Consider the following 21,132-nt stretch of genomic DNA (forward strand, 5'->3'; position numbering starts at 1 on the left):
CAAAATGTTTTCCTGTACAGGGGTAGACCAGGCCTCCGGAAAATAGGTCTACCCTCCCCAGGCCACTTTATTGGTAGACCTGGCCTGGGACCACTGCCCTCCACTGACCCTAAGAAAACATACCCGCACGGGGAGGAGGGGGACTCTTGCAGTCTACTTTGCTTTTTTTAGTGAAATATGACAACCATGAATATGTGTGATTTTTCTTATCGGCTTCAAGAGGGAATTAGATAAAAATATGGAGCAGAGGTCCATCCGTGGCTATTAGCCACAAGGTATAGATAGGAACTCTCAGTCTGGGGCAAGTGATGCTCTGTATTCTTGGTGCTTGGGGGGGCAACAGTGGGAGGGCTTCTAGTGTCCTGGCCCTACTGCTGGACCTCCTGATGGCACCTGGTATTTTTGGCCACTGTGTGACAGAGCGTTGGACTGGATGGGCCATTAGCCTGATTCAACATTGGCTTCTCTTATGTTCTCTTTAAGTTCTAAGGTCAAGTATAGCAGATGGAACAGTCACTGTCAGAAAACTGCCTAACCTAACAAGCAGGAAGTTATTTAAATGTGATCAACCTGCCCAGACTACTTGTTTATTCAAATATTTATATCCCATTTTTCCCTGTGACTCAAGGCAGCTTACAAATCATACTGAAAATCATAATAAGGGTGGGCAAGAAAACTCATTTTTTTCTGGCTCAGTTATAGCCTGTGGGTACTATTATAGTCAATGGGCCCCATAGGCGATAATGGCGAAACAATCCAGGGGTATCTGGGGGGGCTGTTTAAAAAAAAAAAAAGCAAACCCATTTTCCAAAAAGATTGGACTGGAGTTCCAATTCTATGGGTCCCCGAAGGAGGTCCCTGCATCCTCCATTGTTTCCTATGGAAGCTCGGTTGTGAACTAAAGCAGAAATCCTCTGAGCTGGCCTCTGAAATGTTGTGCACCAGCACCCTCTAGCGCAGCTTAGCGGGAACTGTGTTCTGCTGCATGATTTTCCAAGCTGTCTATGCTGGTAGTTGCCACCACTTCCTACAGCAGTGAGTTCTACCTGTTAATTACTCCTTGGGTGAAGACATACTTCCTTTTATCTGTTCTAACCTGACTGCTCATCAGTTTTATTGAGTGGGCACAAGTAGTATTGTGAGAAAGGGAGGAAAGTACTTCTTTCTCTACCTCCATTGTTCTGCCCCTCCAGCATCATGTTTGTATTAGAACATAGAATAAGTTGTCCCGGAGTCTCTGACTCTCCTGGGTAGAGACATGGGACAGCTAGAGAGCTAATATGGGTCCTGGAATGTTATACTGGATTGTTTTTGAGTCTGCCAAATACAGCTTTCACTGAATGCAAGTTCTTGAAAAATATTACTTGGTGAATGGTCCTAGTGGGACAACTGAATGCTAGTAAGCCTGAGCTCGCGCTCTGTGTGTGTGTGTGTGTGTGTGTGAGAGAGAGAGAGAGAGAGAGAGAGAGAGAGAGAGAGAGAGAGAGAGAAGTGTTTCTGTGGAACACCTTCCTGCTCCCAGATCCTAGGGGTGAAGTTCTCCAGTTGACATTAATGCCACTGCGTTTTTGCAAGAGCTGTCACGAGGGGAAAGGAAGTTGTGTGAAGCAGGCCTTCAGTTTGCAGGACTGAACTTTTCAGCTGTCCCTTGTCTAGGAGTGTTAATTCTTTCTTCCTTTGAGCTGTGGCTTTTATACTCTGAAGATTATAAGCAAGGGATGTAAATGCCCAGTGCTAACTCTCTTCTGTTTTTGCAGTACCTGAACAGCTTTGAAAATGCATTCTCTTTTCGCCTGGGTTTAACACAGCTTAGAGAGTCTGTGACCTTGAACTGGAGCTGCAAGACCCTGAATCTGCCAGTCACGCTCTGCTGTTTCTAGTTCTGTCCCAAGGTGGGCCATTCTGTGCCAAGAGTTCTGATTGGCACGGGGTTCTCCAAGGTCAGGCAGGTGTTTTCTAGCCTGGATACCCAGGATCCTTTTTAACTAGAAAAGAGGTGACTTGGGGTGGGGGGAGAACGTGGTGCACGGGGTGGAGAGTTGACAAAGAACCCCCCCCTCCCAAAATATGAGCACTCGAGGGCAAAGCTGACAGGCAGTAGATTCAGAATGGATAAAAGGAGGTATTTCTTTACAGTGTTTAGAATGTGGAGTTCTCTGCCAGAGGGTGTGGTGATGGCCACAGGCATAGACAGCTTTAAAGGGGGATTAGATAGATTAGCCTCTGAATCCCAGAGCCAGGAAACAACATCGGGGGAAGGCCTCTACGCCCTATTGTTGGCCCTCCAGAACTAGTTGGCCATTGTGTGAGGCAGGATGCCTGACCGGGCGAGCCACTGGTCTGATCCAGTGCACGGGGTGGAGAGTTGACAAAGAACTCCCCCCTCCCCGTCCCAAAATATGAGCACTCAGGGCAAAGCTGACAGGCAGTAGATTCTGAATGGATAAAAGGAGGTATTTCTTTACAGTGTTTAGAATGTGGAGTTCTCTGCCAGAGGGTGTGGTGATGGCCACAGGCATAGACAGCTTTAAAAGGGGATTAGATAGATTAGCCTCTGAATCCCAGAGCCAGGAAACAACGTCGGGGGAAGGCCTCTACGCCCTATTGTTGGCCCTCCAGAACTAGTTGGCCATTGTGTGAGGCAGGATGCCTGACCGGGCGAACCACTGGTCTGATCCATGTTCTTATGTTCTTAACTAGAGATCTCAGTTATAGGGCTTTCAGCAGTGCCATAGGTCAGAGGTACCACCTGAGATCGTTTTGGTCTCCAGAGGAGAGTGTCGGAGTGATATTTGTAGGCATGTGTATAATCCGGTGTCATGCTTGCAGGATCCATTCAGAATCTGGTATGTTTGTGGCTCTCGAGGGAATGCGTCTGTGCAGACACTTTGTTGGAGACGTAGCAGAGCAGTCGTTCAGTCTGCCAAACAACGCTGCTCTCCCGCACCCCCCATGCATGTGGAGACCGATATGTGTGTGTGTCGTTGCATGTTTATAATGTGAAAATGGTTGCACAAATGTGTGTTGACTTTTGAGGTCCCATTCACAGATGATGAAGCTGGTCTTGGGATAGCAAAAAAAGGATTACTTCAAGCATTACCAGTAGATATCCGCCAGCTTAGTCAGGAAGAGCATGTGCCAAGTTTGTGTATCATGTAGTACACGTGGGTTGTACCGGCCAGTTGCATCACATGTGAAGTAGCTGTATTCTTAAGCCTCCGCTTAGTCAGGAAGAGCATGTGCCAAGTTTGTGTATCATGTAGTACACGTGGGTTGTACCGGCCAGTTGCGTCACATGTGAAGTAGCTGTGTTCTTAAGCCTCCATGTCTCAAAGCAGCAGCGCAAGGAATGGCCCATGAAGGTACAAACGATGTCTACATTCTGGTGCAGAATTCCTTTTGGATATATGCACAAACCAGGAAGCTGCCTTGTACTGAATCAAAAGCCTCGGTCCGCCAAGGTCAGTCTTGCCTACTCAGACTGGAAGCAGCTCTCCAGGGTCTCAGGAGAGGTTTTTCACATCACCCACTACCTGACTCTGTCAGCTGGAGATGCTGGGGATTAAGCCCGTGACCTTCTGCAGGCTGAGACAATGCTCTGCCACTGAGCCACGGCCCCACCCATAGAGACGGGGAACTCTTACCTATGAGGATCTTTCTCTGTGGTGCCTTCTTAGTGAGTGTACGGCTGTTCTTCTGGAACTAAGCACGGGAGTTGCCAGTGGAGTATCGGATCAAGTTCAAGGTGCTGGCGTTGACCTTTAAGGCCCTGAGCGGCCAGGGGCCCACGTATCTTCGGGACCGCCTCTCTCAGCACGCCCACAGAGCAGCATTACGCGCTCAGGAAATAAGAACGTTTTGGCAGTCCCTGGCCCGAGAGAGAGCCGGCTTTTTCGACCCTGGTCCCGGCCTGGTAGAACGCTCTGCCAGAGAACATCCGCGCCCTGCGGGGTCCGTTACCTTTTCACAGGGCTTGCAAGGCAGAGACGTTCTGCCAGGCATTCGGCGGAGGACAGCAACGGCACAGTCTGCGGTCTGGCACACTCATGCCCCCCCACCCGTATCCCCCCCCAGGGGGGCTGTGAAAATTTTATCCTCACGCTGTTTTCTGCCATCCCGAGCTGACTCTCTTATGTATCAACTGTTATCTATTGTAGGTTTTTACTTTTGGTAGCCTTGTATGCTGTCGTGTGTGGTTGTATTGGATTTTATTGTCGGTTGCTCTGAGCCCAGCTTGCAGGGAAAGGCGGCCTAAAACTCAAGTCAATGATAGCAATGATACCAACCACCACCACTGGGTAAACTGGAGGTTTGCCAGGGCCAGGCATCAGCCACCGGTTCAGGCAAGCCTCTCTCTGTCTCCGTGGGGAGAATAATCCCGGCCTACCTTGCAGAGCTGTTGCAAGGACCACTGTCTGAATTTAAGCAAAGCCCTTTGAGTGCTGCAACCAGGATTCAAATGTGCAGGATGATGACGCTTCCTCTCTTCTTTAACCACTAAAAAGTACTCGAACCCCACGTATCCCCCCCCTTCCCCCCAGGTTGAATAAATTCCTTATATGTGAGCCTGCAGGGACACCTGTATAGAAACAAGGAAGCAGGCGAGAGAGAGATTCACTGTCCTGGGAGAACCTCCGCCCGTAAATTAGTGGAGGATGCAGAGGGAGGGGGAGGGAAATGGAGGAACAGCAGCAATTAATAATTTGCTTTACTGTAGTAGGATTATTACACCATAGTGCTTATGGCAAAATGTCTCTCTAGAGGCCGTGGCTGTTAAATCTTTTTTTTTTCTCTCCCCCCTTTAGAACATTTATAATCCAAACAAAAATAATTCTCTACAAAAAAAGTGTCTGAACCGTAAACTATACGGCAAAGCCTGGATAAGGACGTTACATGTTGGCGCGGTACATAGCAGCCTCCTTTCCTCCGGTCCCGGGGGCAGGACACGGGAAACCGAACTCTTGCAACCAAAGGGTAAAAAGTATAAAACTTAACAAATTCAGCAACTTGATTTGTAGGCAACGGTATCGTTTACGTCTGGGCTAGCGAGAGTGGGCCGACGCGGCGAGGTGGGGGAGGGCCTGGCCAGTCCCCCTCTGGCTTCCTGGAGCTGCCCGGCTCGCTTCGGAGTGACTCTTCCCAGACAGCAGACCGGAGGAGGAAAAGAGGGATGGGGGGGGGGGAACGGCAGAGACCCGGAGTCCCTGCCCATGTCCTTAGCAGACTTCCTCACACCCTGTGCACAGTGGAGAAACAAAACGGTCACCACTTGAAAGAAAGAAGAAGCGGCGCGGGTTTCCTGCACCCCCAACGCGGGGCTGGCCACTCCGTCCCCCGATGGATCGTCCCTGTGGCCTCTCCCGTGCAGCCCTCGCCTCCGGAGAAGGTCCTCAGCAGCATGGGGAGAAAGGAGACGCAGCCGCCGGTTTCCCTTTTGCTGTTTTCTGTGAGCTGGGAAAAGAGGCTGGGGGGGGGCAGAACTGGCAGCAGCGGGGTCCCCCCCCAATCGTGTCCCCCCTCCCCCTCCAGGTCCTCTTTGGGGGCAATCTGTTCCTCTCGGGCTCTCCTCCGGCAGGCGGGTTTCAGAGGCCCCCCCAGTGTGGCAGCTGCAGGGCCAGAGCGCTGAGGAGGAAGGCGGTGGGGCTGGGGAGGGCGCTGGAGGCCCCGTCGCAGTCCTGGTGCTCCCCTTCGCACTTGTGCTGCTCGCAGAGGACCCCCTTGAAGCCTGGTGGGCAGAGGCAGCGCTGGTTCTCGTAGCAGGTGCCTCCGTTCTGGCACAGCAGGAGCTCGTCGTCGCAGACGTTCGCTGGGGAAAGGGGAAAAGAGGAAGTGGTGGGTGGGTCGGTCGGGGGTCCAGCCCAGGCTGCGTTCCCTTTTCAGAACCCCTGCCTCACCCTCTGGCGGCGTGCAGCATCCCCCTGACAGAGCAAACGGCAAACAGAACAGCCCGGGGCCAGCTGCCAGACAGAAGGCCGCTTTCAACGTGTTTTTCACCGGGGGGAGGGGGGAGTGCCAGGAGCTGTTGCTTTTAACTACTCGCACAGAGGCATGTGTCACTTGCACCAGGTCCAGAAGCTCCGGTTCGTTTCACCCCACTGCTCCTTGCCAGCCTCCATCCCATGGCCAGGATTCTCAATGGTCATGAACCTGCAAGAGTGGCTGTGAAGCTCTGACCCCCACGGTGGCTCCAGCAGGGGGCGATTCTTATGGGTGCTGGAGGGGGTGCGGGGGGGGAGGGTATATCAAGGTGCAGAAGCTCAGCCAGAGCCCCTGCTTTTCACCTGCAGGAGAGCCCAGGTGTCCTGCTTGACCCCCCCCCTTAAAAGGATCGCAAGTGGCAGGGCCCTTCCTCTGGAGATCCCTTGGACAGGCAGCTCCATTGGAAACATCGCTAAGTGGGGACACACACACCCCACCCCACCCACCCCCCAGGGCCCAGGCCTCAATGAGGCTGCTGTTTCTGAAAGCCTCCTGCTGGTGGGTGGCAACAATTCTGTTTTCTGGATCGGAATGGAAAGGAGCCTCCTTTTACATTCAAAAGGAGGCGATGGTATGGCGAGGGGCCGTCAAGTCACGGGTGACTGATGACAACCCCTCAAAGGGTCTCCAAGGCAAGAGACGTTTGCCCCCGACTGCCTCTGCATAGCCACCCTGGACTTCACTGATGGTCTCCCACCCAAGTACTGACCCAGGCCGGCCCTGCTCGGCTTCCACGCTGATGGTCTCCCACCCAAGTACTGACCCGGGCCGGCCCTGCTTGGCTTCCACGATCTGATGGGATCAGGCCCTCAAGACGAGGCCCTTCCTCCAGCAGCTCCCAAGCCAACAAACTGGCCGCCTCTTTGCATGCCCTGCTCCCCTTGCCGGGCAGCTGCCCTGTCCAAGCCTCGGCCCACTCACACTGGGGGAGAGGGGCAGGAGCCATACCTTTTCTAGCTTACAGCTAGAGACCCCTTCAACAGCATGAAGCCACTGGCCATATTGGTGGCACAGACGGGTGTGTGTGTGTGGGGAAGCTAAGCACTCCGTGCCGTCTCCCTGTTCCCACAGCCGTAAAGCAGCTGCAGCATCCGACGTGGTGCCTTAATTGTCCGGGGGTGGCCCAGGCCATCTCCATTGTCCCAGCTCACAGTGTGGGAAATTCTGCTTTCTGGAGACACATCCGGTAGAGGGTGGTTTGGCAGTCCTGGCCCTGCGTTCCAGCCCTGCCCTCCTCTTGCCCGGCTACCAGACTCTGCAGTCCCACTCCCTACCAGGCAGCCGTCTGCAGAGGGCTGTGGGCCACAGATGGCCCCTGACATGGTAGCCGTTCGCTCCGGCCTGCCATTTGCAGCCCGTGAGCCGTCTGGCTTTGCTGCCTGCCTTGGCCTGCAGAAATGGGGCGGCTGCCGGACAGACAGTCCGGCGGTCCGAAGGGCGTGCAGCCCAGGGGGAGAGGCAGGCTGGCCCCCTGTTGCTGTCTAACCACGTGAAGCTGCCTTATACCGAGTCAGACCCTCCATCCATCAGCCTTGTCTGCTCAGACCAGCAGCCGCTCTCCAGGGTCTCAGGCGGAGGTCTTTTGCATCACCTGCTGCCTGGTCCTTTTAGCTGGAGAGGCCGGGGATTGAACTGGGGACCTTCTGCATGCTAAGCAGAGATGCTGCCACTGAATTGGGCAACTTTTCCCTCTCCTTCCCCGAGTGAGCAGGCCCTCCTCTCCCACGGCTGCGTGCCCCAAGGGGTGGGCAGTACTTACGGAAGCAGCCCTGTCTCCAGTAGTAGCTGGGCAGGCAGTCGTCACACTTGGGCCCCGTGACGCCTTCCTTGCAGTCGCAGTAGCCCGTGTCGTTGCAACGGTTGGCCACCGAGCCGATTCGGTTGCAGTTGCAGTCTGCCCAAATAATAACAACAAGAGTTGGTTTTTATACCCCGCCCTTTGCTACCCAAAGAGCCAGTCTGGCGTAGAGGTTAAGTAAGTAAAGGTAAAGGTTCCCTTGCTCAAAAGCCAGTCAAATCCAACTCTAGGGTTGCGGTGCTCATCTCCGTTTCAACGCAGAAGAGCGACCGCTGTCCGAAGACGTTTCCGTGGTCATGTGGCCGGCATGACTAAACACCAAGGCGCACGGAACGCTGTTACCTTCCTACCGAAGTGCTACCTATTTATCGACTTGCAATTTCTTGCTTTCGAACTGCTAGGTTGGCAGGAGCTGGAACTAGAGACGGGAGCTCACTCCGTCATGTGGCACACCCGGGTCTCGAACTGCTGAACTACCAACCTTCCACAGCCTGCAGTTCAGCGTCTTAACCACTTGAGCCACCACAGCTCCTACAGTTGCTTTACTGTACACGGACTCTAATCTGGGAGAATCGGGTTTAATTCCCCCCTCCTCCACTTGGAGCTGCTGGATGACCTTGAGCAAGCTGTAGTTCTGGCACAGCTGTTCTTGAAAAAGAGCAGTTTCTGTCAGAGCTCTCTCAGCCCCACCTGCCTCACAGGGTGTCTGTTGTGGGGAGGGGAAGGGGAAGGAGTTTGTAAGCTGCTCCGAGACTCCGAGTGAAGGGCGGGGTATAAATCCAATCTCTTCTTCTTCTCTTCTTCTTACAATCTCCTTTCCCTTCCCCCTCCCCACAACAGACACCCTGTGAGGCAGGTGGGGCTGAGAGAGCTCCTTTGAGAACAGCTCTGAGAGAACTGTGACTGACCCAAGGTCATCCAGCTGGCTCAATGTGGAGAAGTGGGGAATCAAACCCAGTTCTCCAGATTAGAGTTTGCCACTCTTCACCACCACACACTGTGAGTCAGGCACAGCTGAGAGTCCTGGAGATTGCCAGCCTGCAGAGATTGATTCCCCGCGAGGAGGACATTGGCTGCCTTGGAGGGCAGATTCTATACAGCCTCGTTTCCCTCCTCAGGCACCACCCCCAGATCTCCAGGGCTTCCCCAGCCCTGCAGGCTGGATTCTCTGCACTCTCGGTCTGCCCTTTCCCAAAGTGGGGGGAGGTTTTCAATAGGAAGCTGCAGAATCAGGGGCCGTGTGGGAGGAGCTTTTGTGGTGGCAGACCTCTCCGCCCTGCTTTGGCCGGCACTGACGAGGGGGCGAAGCAGAGAGTCCTGCTTGGAGCCGGACAGCCACAGGCAGAAGTCGTCAAATGATTCCGGAAAAGGCTTCGCTCGCAACTGCAGGACACCGAGGAACTGCGGGAAGGGCTTGTGAAGGGATGTTTGGTGCTGTCAAGTTGTAGCCAATTTAGAATGACCCCTCGTGGGGTTTTGAAGGCAAGAGACGCTCAGAGGGGATTTTGCCACCGCCTGCCTCTGCGTAGCAACCCTGGACTTCCTTAGGGGGGGTCTCCCATCCAAGTCCTCACCAGGGCCGACCCGGCTTAGCTTCCAAGAAGTGACCAGACTGGCTCGCCTGGGCCGTCCGGGTCAGGGCAAAGGGTGTCTTTAGGGTATAATTTGGGGGGGGGCACTGCCAGTGAGGCGGGAGGAAAGGATGCATCCTTCTGCTGTGAGTTCTGAGATGGATTTTCAAAAAAACACAAAAGAGGGGCTCGTGCCGCCTTCCCGTCAGCAAGCGGCTGCCTCCCGGCTTCTAAGGTACCAGTCCAAAGCCAGCAAAGCCATGACAAGCCCCTGGCATTTTTGAATAATGCAACATTTAATCCTGTCCCTGTGCTGCCTTTCTAGTCCTATCCCACCTCCACCGTATGCTCGACCGGCACACTTCCGGCCAGGCCAGATGCCTGTTGGGGCTTCCGGGATCCCTCCATGTCCCCTGACCCAACCCTACTGTCAGCTTCAGCTCCGGGCAGAAGGGGCAGAGCTCTCTCTCCTGCCGCCCTCTGAACGCCTCTCCCCTCTCCTTAACTCCTCTGCAGTGCAGGAAGGGGGTGGGAGAGAAAGCAGGAGGAGGTGAAATGGGAAGAGTGCCTCAAAGGGCCCCCTTCCGCCCTCCCCGCCTCCCTCCTTGGCCAAAGGGGCCACTGACGGGTGTGTCTTTCTCCAGGGCTTCCGGAGTCCCGGTACTGGCCCCGAGGGACTCTCGCGCCAGGCAGCAGGAGATGCCCATGCCAGGGAAACAGGAGCCTCAACCCGGACTGGGGCAGGGGAAGGCTCGCAAGGAGAATCCCCCTCTCGGGCAACCGTCAAGCGTGGGGCTTCCCTCTGGCAAAGCCCCTCCGCCCCCACCCGCCCGCGCAGAGCGCTCCAGAGGGCGGCCGTGTCGGTCAGCAGCAGAACAGCCGGGTTCGAGTCCAGCAGCCCCTTGGAGGCCAACGAGGTTTCCGGGGCACGAGCATCTGAGAGTCAAAGGCCCCCTTCACCGGATACGAAGGCCTGACTCTGGAAAGCTCACAGCTCCGAAATCTTCTCGGCCTCTAAGGTGCAAACGGACTCCAATCCGGCTGTTCCGCTGCCGGCCGACACGGCCTTCCTCCGTGGAAGACGCGGCCTTCAGGGGCACGCAGAGAAGACACCACCACCACCACCCCCGGCCTCACCGATGCAGACGTTCTCGTCGTCGAGTTCTGCGGAGCTGTTCCGGTAGTAGCCCAGCCGGCAGTGCTGGCAGTGCTGGCCCCGCGTGTTGTGCTTGCAGCTGATGCAGGTCACCAGGTTCAGGAAGTCGATGAAGCTGCAGCGGGTGGAGTGGCCGTAACACTCACAGTCTGTGGAGAGCAAAGGGGGGGACGGGAAGAGAATGAGGCATCGCTCTGACTTGGCTTCTCTGTTGCTTGCCTGGCCCCTGACAACGAAGGATGGGGCACGGCAGTGGGGGAGAGCAAACGGATGCCACGGGGAGAGGCATGAAAGCTGGCAAGACCCACCGGGAGGAGTTGCTTGCAATGGTCCCTCTAAGCTGTGGAGTCTTGTGGGCAAAAATTCTACTTTGTGAGCTCCTGGCATTAAAGTGATGAGCAAGTGATTTGGCTACTGCATCAGATTAGTTTGTTCTGAAGCCACCCTTCCTGAGCTAAGACAAAAATGTGTGAGCTGGAGGCTAAAAACCTGTGAGCTCGCTCACGCTAACTCAGCTTAGAGGGAACACTGGTTGCTTGCTGTGTCCCTCTGGGGGTGGGGGACTCTGGCTCTCCCACTTGGGAAATCAAACAGATCTCCAGTGGCACCTTAAAGACTAACAGCATTCCAGTATGCGCTTTCATGAGTCGCCACACAGCAGTCCTTCGGATAGGTCTTGAGTTCCACGCACACCTGAAGAAGTCATCAGTAACCCATGAAAGGTCACGTGGGGATAAATGTTGTTAGTCTTTAAGGTGCTCCGGACTTCTGTTTTGCTATGACAGGCTGACACAGCTACCCCTTGACAATGTCACCTATGGGCTCTAACGAGAGTTGCCAACCTCCAGGCAGGGTCCAGAGATCTCCCAGAATTACCATTGACAGAGATCACTTCCCCTGGAGAAAATGGCTCCTTTTGAGAACTATACTCTGCTGAGGTCCCGCCCCTAACCAAACTTCACTCTCCCAAGGATCCACCTCCAAATATCCAGGAATTTCCCGACCTGGAGTTGGCAGCCTTAGGTCCAACCAGTGGCAGGACCCTCCCTAAGAACTTTGGGGAGGCCGTGGTCTCTCTCCCTCCAACTCTGCACAAGCACCTCTACCAGGGATGCGGAAACAGGACTTTGTGGCCACAATCCCCCATATCACCCTCTGTTTGTGCGCGTGCTCCTATACTTGTCCAAATACTGCTGGGTGGCAGATGAGCTCCTTTACAAAGAGTAAAGCAAAAGGAAGCATCATTTTAAAACATTTATGAAAGCCAACCTTCCCTATAGGAGCACTTGCGCGTTTCCTGGGCTACTAATTCTTTAAGGGGGAGGAACTGGGTCGGGTTGGTGGGTTCTGGTGCCCTCCCCATGAATGGCTGAGTTCTCGCAAGTTCATTCCCTTCACCGGGGGAGCAGAACCCAGCACGGAAACTCCCCCTGAAGTATCCTTGGGGCCAAGGCCCTGTGCATTTTGATGGTAAACGCCACCGTGCTCTGAATGCAATGGATGCAATGGCATGCAGACGCCACAAGCCGACGGGGACATGGGGAGCGGCAGACATGCAACAGGCTTCATGAAACAAGCCATCCGACGCAGGGAAGGGGCCCGGGCCTGCCCCACCCCCACCTTCCACAGCTTCCTCCGGAGGAAACGGGGACTGTGCTAGGACCATGAAGGATCAGCCCATTAGGCCTCGGTTGTCTCACCATGCTGGACCTGGCATGGAAAAGGTCGCAGAGGAAGCATTCCCCACCATGTTAGGAAAATCATCACCCACTAAGTTCCGCCCAGCTGGCTGCTTTTAAAGAGGGGGGGAGGGGGCAATCGATCTGTTGAATGGTCCCCTTCAGGGCTTTTTTTGTAGAGAAAGCTCGGCAGGAACTTATTAGCATAATAGGCCACACCCAACAGCAGAAACGCATTAGCACATCAGGCCACACCCCTGACAGAGCAGCTCATTAGCCTATTAGGCCACAGCCCCATGTTACCAGAAGTGTGGTCATCCAGCCACACCCACCTTTTGCTTCTTATTCTGTTTACTTTGTTTGTTGTCAAAACCCAGGGCCCTTTTTGTAGCAGGAACTCCTTTGCATGTTAGGCCACACACCCCTAACGTAGCCAATCCTAATGAGTTTCTGCTGTTGGGTGTGGCCTATTATGCTAATTAGTTCCTGCTGGGCGTGGCCAACTCGGGAGCCAGCCGGAACGCCGTTCCTGTGCGTTCCTGCCCCAAAATAGTCCTGGTCCCCTTTATCTGCTCGGTTGTTGAAAGGCTTCGAGTTTGGGTGCTTGAGCGAGGCGGAGCAAGTGTTCATTCTGTGACGTGGCCCCCACAAATGTCGTTCTGGTTCCTCCGGGGCAAAAGAATGTTGTGATTAGGCTTGGTTCTCATTGAGGCGGTACAACCATGACTGGACCGCGGGGGAGGCTCATGACATGAATGCTCTGCCATACCAAATAAGTAAATTGATCCCTGCGCACAGAAAGCTAACATGACTGGGAGAAAACTAGGCCCCTGGCTTATTTAAAAGGCCCCTGAATTTAAAATAAAAATAAAAATCCCGGCTCCGGGCCTGTTGTAGACAGAACGGGTTACTCGTACGGTTCAGCCTTTCCCAGGACTCCTGGGCCTTTCTGGGCCTGCGTTCTCCCTCTGCCTCCTCTTACCTTTAAACGTCTCGATGGGTGCCAGTGGGACTGAGCTGGACTTGAGCCGGATGAGTTGGGAGACCTTGGAAGATGCTTGGGAGATTAAAGACACCACTTGTTTGTTGTTGCTACGCCACACACAACACACGTCTCCTACAAGCGGGTCTAGTGCTACGCAGACCAAAGCAAAGCCACCCTACTGGCACTGCCCAACGTCAGCTTCCACACAGTCACTGAGAGCTTTGCCAAAGCTTCTGTTTTCTGCCCCCCAACCTCCCAAAGCCTGGGGCACCTTCAGGGCAGGCTCACAACGTGTGCCCATAGGTGGTACATGCATGCACCGAGGATAAAGACAGTCTCTGGCCCAGCCATGGTTCTCCTAGACCTACATTTTGAAGGCTGCAGACAGCTGAAGAGCCCTACTGGATCGGAGTGATGGCCCATCTTGTGCCGCATTCTCTCTCTCCAAAGAGCCAACCAGATACTCCCAGGAAGCCCACAAGTAGGAACCTGGAAGCTCCAGCCTTCACCAGCGTTGTTTGCCACTTCCCAGAAGACAGGATTCAGAGCTACACTGTCTCTGAATACGGTAGTTTCAGCCATTAGGGCTACATTGCTCTCTAACCCGGATAGCACTATCAAGATAATCACCACCACCTTTGCACTGGCACAGAGTCTTGCTGGGAAAGCCCTGGTCTGCTGGCACACGCCGAGGGGTGACCCTCCAGCCCTGCACGACAGAGGGCCCTCGTTCACACACACGGCAGAGCCTGCCCTTGACTGCCCAGCAGCAACACTAGCAGGCAAGCAAGACAGGGCACCAACCGGCCCTGTAACTGACTGTGGCTGCGGCAGTGGCGGAGCATTGCGGGGGCACAGGGAGTACCTGCTTTCTTGGAATGTTTCCGGCCGGGGCCGTGTGTGGCCTTGCTCTTGGGCGGGGCTGCGTGGGAGATGAGGAAAATCAGCAAACAAGAACACAAACTCCTGAGCAAACATGGGAGGAAAGGGGGGGATGCCCAACTTGTGCTGCACCGCTGGGCCCATGCAAGGCATCACTGTGGCTATCCGTGTCTTCCTCTGGCAGTAGGGTTCCCTGCTCCCGGCTGGGGAGCATCACTGTGGCTATCCGTGTCTTCCTCCTGCAGTAGGGTTCCCTGCTCCCGGCTGGGAAATTCCTGGAGCTCTGAGGGTGGAGCCTGGGGAGGGTAGAGTCCGGGGATGGACAGGGACCTCGGTGGAGTGCGAATGCCATAAAGTCCACCCTCCAGAGCAGCCATTTTCTCCAGGGAACTGAGCTCTGTGGCCTGGAGGCCAGTTGTAATCCCAACAGATCTCCAGGCCCCACCTGGAGGCTGGCAAGCCTGTTCTGCAGGCACAGTGTCCGCCATTCCCCTGCCCAGGATCTCCGTTGCAGCCCCAGTGGCGGCGTGGCTGAAGAGGCGTGGCAGCCAAGGTGGCCCACTCCAGTCTGGGAAGGTCTTCCGGGTTTGGGAGCAGGTAGGGGAGGGAGCTTAGTGGGGCACAATGCTGCAGACTCCGCCCTCCGGAGCTGCCGTTTCCTCCAGGGGAACTGATCTCTGTTGCCTGCAAATCAGCTGTAATTCTGGGAGGGCTCCAGGGCCGCCCCCCCCCCCCGGAGGCTGGCAACCAGTGTTCCCCCTAAGCTGAGTCAGTCTGCGCTAGCTCACAGTTTTTTAGCCTCCAGCTCACACATTTTTGTCTTCGCTCGGGAAGGATGGCTCCAGAGCAAACTGATTTATGCAGTCGCCAAATCGCTCGCTCGCAATTTTAATGACAGGAGCTCACCAAGTGGAATTTTTGTTCACAGGGCTCCACAGCTTGGAGGGAGAATTGCCGGCCACCTGAGCACCCTCCTCACGGTGTTACCCTAAATGGCCATTTGGGCAGAGAACTGGCCCTGCTCCGCTGTGGGTGACTGGGGAGTCCACCTGTGTAAGCAGCAGCACGCGCCCCCCCCCCCAAGGCGTCCAGGTGCAGAGGGAGAGAGAGGGCAGGGCCGCAAGCCCCCAGAAGCGATGTTCTGGCAAGCACTCTCTGTCTTGCTGCTAGGGTGTGATGAACTTCTCAGCACAGCTGTGAAAAGGGCAGGCGTACTCCAAGGCCTTGGCGACCCTTTGCTGGAGTGATGTCGAGCAGCCAGGATGAGTGCCGTCAAACGGTGTGGAGCCGGAGGAGACGGTGACGCTGCTCCTCAGACCCAAGGTCAGGACCTCCCCCAGGAGGGTGGCCCAGGTGGGACCAGGTTTCCGAAGATGAGTTTTTGCCACAAGGACTGCCAGCTCTGGGTGGGAAGATCCCTGGAGGTTTGGGGGGTGGAGCCTGGAGCAGTGCTCCCTCCAAGCTGTGGAGTGTTGTGAGCAAAACCTCTCCTTTGTGAGCTACTGGCATTAACGTCGTGAGCAGGGCCTTTTTTGTAGAAAAAGCCCAGCAGGAACTCATTAGCATAATAGGCCACACCCAACAGCAGAAACCTATTAGCATATTAGGCAATGCCCCCAACATCACGGCTCATTAGCATATTAGTTGCGCAGCCTCAGCCACCCCTGCCTCATTGGGCTGTTGTTGTGAGGATAAACTGAAGGAGAGGAGAACAACGTCAGCTGCTTTGGGCCGCCACTGTGGAGGAAGGCAGGGGATATAAATGAGATGACACAGGAATGGTGTAGTTTGCAGAGGGGGGGGGAGCCAAATAACAAAGAGGGCACCTCTCAACCAGTTGCAGGAGGGGCGGTTTCGACCAGCACAGCCAAGAGCAAGAGGCAATCCACTGCTCTCCTCCTGCGCCTTCGGGACACGCACAAGGCCCGGAAATGCTCATGTTCAACTGCAGCCACAGTCGGGTTGGAGTGCCTCATTTAACATCCAGCCTGATGGCTGCTGGGGCCCTTCCCGTGCTGTAGTGGCAGAAACGCTCGTGGCAGAAACGCTTCGCTGCCATCACTCCTGTTATGAGTATTATTAATCTGTTCAATGCTGTGTAGGATGCAGCACGACCCGTTCCTTCAAGGAGGTGTATCTGGGTGGGTTCTCCCACAGACGCGAGTGCTCTTCGCCCTGACCCGAACCACCTGGGCTAGCCTGACCTTGCTAGATCCCGGAAGTGCAGCAGGGTCGGCCCTGGTTATGGCCCTCGGATGGGAGACCAGCCCGGAGGCCCGGGCTTGTGGTGCAGAGGCAGGCACTGGCAAACCACTCCTGGGACGTTCTCCTGTGTGAGCCCCCCAGCTCCTGACTGTCTGCAAGGGGAGGATGCCCCAGGGTCCACTCAGTGAGGTCAACTCAGAGGAAAAGCTCAGGATGGGCCACGGCCCGGAAGGACAGCTGGCAGCCAGAAGCAAGCAGAGCCGAGCCCAAGCAGCTGAGCCAACACAGCTCAGGCCTGGCCAGCAGTCCCCACCAAAGGGGCTCACCTGTGGCCAGTTGGCAGTGGGGAAGCTGCAGGCAACGGAGGATCCAGTCCCCATGGCTGGCACCACCGGCCAGCTCCAATGCCTGGCTCACACTTCAGCGCGGCTGGCCCCTGGGCCATCTGAACTCCCCACTCTGTCCCTGACCGCCCCCCACTGAATGGGGGAGGAATGCCACCCTGCATACAATTCATTAGGTAGCCCCTGTTGAGGCCCACGTCTCCTAACACTGGCGTCTTGCGAGAGGAAGCCTTTGCAGCCAGCTGGGCCTTCGCTGCCGGCTTTCATAGGAAAACACCAAGAGCACTTCTTTGTTTCTAACGGCATAAGAACACAAGAGAAGCCAATGTTGGATCAGGCCAAAGGCCCATCCAGTCCAACACTCTGTGTCACACAGGGGCCAGAAATAAAGAAACGAACAAAGAAATGGAGCGTCAGTCACAGAGAGGATTGCCAGCCTCCCGGTGGGCCCGGGAGACCCCCCAGAACTACAGCTCATCTACAGATGACAGAGACCAGGGGGCCTGGAGAAAACACCTGATGCAGAGGCCCCGGCGTCACTCCCCTACCCAAACCTCACGCTCCCTGGGCTCCAGTCCCAAGTCTCCATGAACTTCCCAACCCAGAGTTGTCACCCCTGTTCACCGAGCCAGAGTTGTCACCCCTGTTCCTCGGCGCCATCCGGTCCTTCTCATCCAGCACCCTGTTTCCAAGAAAGACCAGCCAGACGCCTCAAGAAGCACACAAGCCAGATATAAAGCTGCTGTTTGGCCTCAGCACCTGGTACGCAAAAGGTATGCTGCTTTTGCACATAAAGTTTCCATTTAGCGACTGTGACCAATAGCTGTTGAGGAGACCCATGTCCTGTGAATCTCCCTCCTCTGTTTTTAAAGCCATCTAAAGTCAATGGTCGCTACACCCCCCACATAGGAACGGCTCCAGAGTGGGAAAGAATCCCTTTGAAATTCGACCGATAGTTCCTAAGACAGCCAGTTTGGTGCTGGGGTTAGTAGCACGGACTCTAATCTGGGAGAACTGGGTTTGATTCCCTACTTCTCCACATGCAGCTGCCTGTGTGACCTTGGGTCAGTCACAAGTTCTTTCACAGCTGTTCTCTGAAGGGCAGTCCTCGAAAGAGCTCTCTCAGCCCCACTTTCCTCTCAGGATGTCTGTTGTGGGGAGGGGAAGGGAAAGGAGATTGTAAGCCGCTCTGAGACTCCTTCGGGTCGTGAAGCACAGGGTATAAATCCAATCCCCTGTCCTCTCCTAAGACTGTGGAGAGAAGTAGAATCATTGATGCCCCATCTTAAAATTCATGATACTTGTTGAGAATTGCTACCTGTACCATACAAGCGCATTGCAGAAGCCTTCGAGGCCAGGGTCTCTGAGCGGAATCTGACCGACTGGGCATTTCGGGGAGTGCAAACCCCCTCATATTTGAACACATGGAGTCCAGGTCCATGTGACAGATGGCACTCCAAAATTTAAGCACCTCTTGACAAAGCCGCTTAGGAGCTCTTCTGTCAATCTCTCTGTTGGCATTTGCCAGTTCTCAGCAAAGCTTTTGAGTGCAAGGCCTCCTGCGCCAGGCTGGATTCCCTCTGCCTTCTCTTCTTCAGGAGACCTGTCAGTCAGCCAAAAAGATCTAGGGCAGAACTCGCTCCACGGCAGTTTCAAATCTGCCCAATGTTTGTGTATATATATATAAATATATGCGCGCGCACACAATCTCTCTCTCTCACACACAAACACACACACACTGAAACATCCAGGACGCTGGGTTCCAAAGGGAACAGAAAGCAAGCAAGCAAGCACAAAAATCCCCTCCGCCTGCCTCTTCTGGGAGCAAACATGAGTCAGAAAAGCACCCCGATCGTTTTTTAAAATCATGTGCCCAGCCCATCACCACCACCACCACCACCCGTCTCTCTCTTGCACCCAACCACCTCTTCCTCAGCTTTCATTGTTTTGCCGGACGATGGCAGTTTCACGGCTAAGGATGACAACCCTCATTCCAGGGAAAAAAAGTCACATAGTGCTGTTCAGTGTTCCCTCTAAGCTGAGTCAGTGTGAGTTAGCTCACAGTTTTTTAGCCTCCGGCTCACACATTTTTGTCTTAGCTCAGTAAGGAGGGCTCCAGAGCAAACTAAATGATGCAGTAGCTCACAACTTTAATGCCAGCAGCTCACAAAGTAGAATTTTTGCTCACAAGACTCCGCAGTTTAGAGGGAGCATTGGTGCTGTTGATTAGGACCAGCCAGAATGACCCAACAGACTATGCAGACTTTCTTGAGTTCTTCAGAATCCTTCATCGAGATTACGGTTGCTCACCTCCAGGTAGTGGCTGGAGATCTCCTGGGATTACAACCAGTGTTCCTTCTAAGCTGAGTTAGTGTGAGCCAGCTCACAGTCTTTCAGCCTCCGGCTCACACACTTTGGCCTTAGCTCAGGCTCCAGAGCAAACTAATTTATGCAGTCGCCAAATGGCTCACTTACAACTTTTAATGCCATTGGCTCACAAAGGAGAATTTTTGCTCACAAGACTCCACAGCTTAGAGGGAGCGTTGTTTACAACTGATCTCCAGGCAACAGAGAACAGCTCCCCTGGAGGAAACGGCTGCTTTGGAAGGCGGACTCCGCGGCATTGCACCCCTGGTGATATTTCAGCCCTCCTCAGGCTCCACCCCCAAAACCTCCAGGCGCTTCCCAACCTGGAGCAGGCAACCCGACTCAAGATGCCTTTTTCTAAGGGGAGGGGGAACAGATGTCTCTTATGGCCTTGTCAGCACCAGGGCAAAATGCTGAGCAGGTTGCCAGACACGAAATGGTGCTGGTGTTAGGTTACGATTCAGCCTTCTGGGAAGAAGCAGCAAAACACAGAGGCGTCCCTTTGAAAACACCAAGCCAGCAGTTCGTCAAAGGTCTCTCTGACACCCGATGGAACACACAGATCCCTTAGAAGGCTGAGAGCAGAGGAAGGATGTGGGAGCCCTCGCAGTCATAGTAGTTTTCTTTCCTTAGGTCTGCAGAGTTCAAACCGTGCTGGTGTCCGGCTGGGCCCTCAAGCCTTCAGGGAGGTCAGCAGGCCGCTTTCTCAGGGATCTGGGTGTCTCCTCAGGCATTAGGGAGACATTGGATCGACTGCTGGTTGATCGCATAGGTCCCTGCCCCTAAGGAACTTACAATATCAGAGGCAGAAGTGGAAAGGAAACTGAGGATGGGGCGGGACAAAAAAGAAAAGAAGGAAGCCCAATCTGGCTACACAAATCTGGTAACCACTGGCAACAAGGATTAAGCAATAATGCCAGAGGGTCTTATGGGCAATGCTCCCTCTAAGCTGTGGAGCCTTGTGAGCCAAAATCCTACTTTGTGAGCTACTGGCATTAAAGTTGTGAGAGAGCGATTTGGCTGCTGCGTAAATTAGTTTGCTCTGGAGCCCATCCTTCCTGAGCTAAGGTAAAAATGTGTGAGCCGGAGGCTCAGAAACTGTGAGCGAGCTCACACTAACTCAGCTTAGAGGGAACACTGCTTATGGGATACACTTTTAACTCTTCCTCCCTCTTTACCTGTCCCTCCATCCAGGCACTTCATTTTAATCTTTCTTCTTCTCTCTGCTTGTAGTCCTTCCCACCCAACCCAATACAAACGGAGGCATAGCTCAGTTCCTAGATGTAGCTCCTCCTGCCCCAGAAAACTAACAGGTCTTTTAAATTGATCTTTAGAAGAATGGGGTAAGTCCAGCCTCTCCCCCTCCTCCTCTCGCATGCGGTTAAAAAGCGGTCAGGGGCAACTCGGCGCCTTCAAGTGATCTTGTGCACAACCCCACTTAGGTGCCCACGCGGAGACCGGCCTCAGAAGGAGAAGCAAAGACCTGGAGCTCCAGCCACTTTGGAGGGGAAAGCAGCTGGCCAAGAGGCCCCCGGGAGCACGACTTTGCAAGCCGAAAAGGAGACAGCAGAGCAGCACACCTGCTCCACCACCCTGGCCATTGTCAGCTAAAAGGGCCGCATGTTTCCCCTTTATCTTGGCCAGCTGCCTCCCTGGAGAAGCTTAACGTTGAGGGGCGAGTCTAGGCCCCTGCCAGAACGTTAGGGGTGAAGGTTCTCCCCTGAGCCAGGCAGGAGGGCTCTAATTTTTGGAGAGGATGTTTTGGGTATTCCAGTTGCAAGCTCCAAAGAGGCATCGCTGTTCTTTTTCCAGATCTTGGCAAATTTGCTCAAGGAAACAGGAGAAGGCAGAGAGAGAAAATGAACACGCGAGAGTGAATGAGGACCTCCTTGGTTCGCAGATCCTGCAGTGGTGAAAGCAGAAGCTTCTGGGGAAAATTCAGCCAAGGCAGGTGAATACTGCCAGCATAGACTCTGTTCTGTACTGTGTGATGTATTGTAAGTCAAGAAACAGGTTATAACTCTGTACAAGCTCAGTGAATTTTTGCAGGATGTTACTGTAACCACAAAGATTAATTGTTGTTTGTTAGAACTGTCAGAAATGGTAAAAATAAAAAATGTTATTACCAAAAAAAAAAAGAACGACGGGAATGGAGCTTTTTGTTGT

The 21,132-nt window shown here is 54.3% G+C and overlaps 1 protein-coding gene across 1 annotated transcript in view; it reads right to left on the bottom strand.

Moving 5' to 3' along the window:
• Positions 1 to 5,582: 5,582 nt before the first annotated feature.
• The window catches only part of NTNG2 (netrin G2), a 128,796-nt gene continuing 113,246 nt past the window's right edge, over positions 5,583 to 21,132 (bottom strand). The window contains exons 5-7 of the mRNA XM_015421594.1: positions 10,486 to 10,653; positions 7,739 to 7,873; positions 5,583 to 5,806 (exon numbers count right to left, since the gene is read on the bottom strand). Coding sequence (XP_015277080.1) covers positions 5,583 to 5,806; positions 7,739 to 7,873; positions 10,486 to 10,653 — 527 coding nt within the window. The remainder of the gene's footprint in view (positions 5,807 to 7,738; positions 7,874 to 10,485; positions 10,654 to 21,132) is intronic.

The sequence above is a fragment of the Gekko japonicus genome, unplaced genomic scaffold, assembly GCF_001447785.1.
Source record: "Gekko japonicus isolate JY-2015 unplaced genomic scaffold, Gekko_japonicus_V1.1 scaffold1642, whole genome shotgun sequence".
Classification (NCBI taxonomy): Eukaryota; Metazoa; Chordata; class Lepidosauria; order Squamata; family Gekkonidae; genus Gekko; species Gekko japonicus.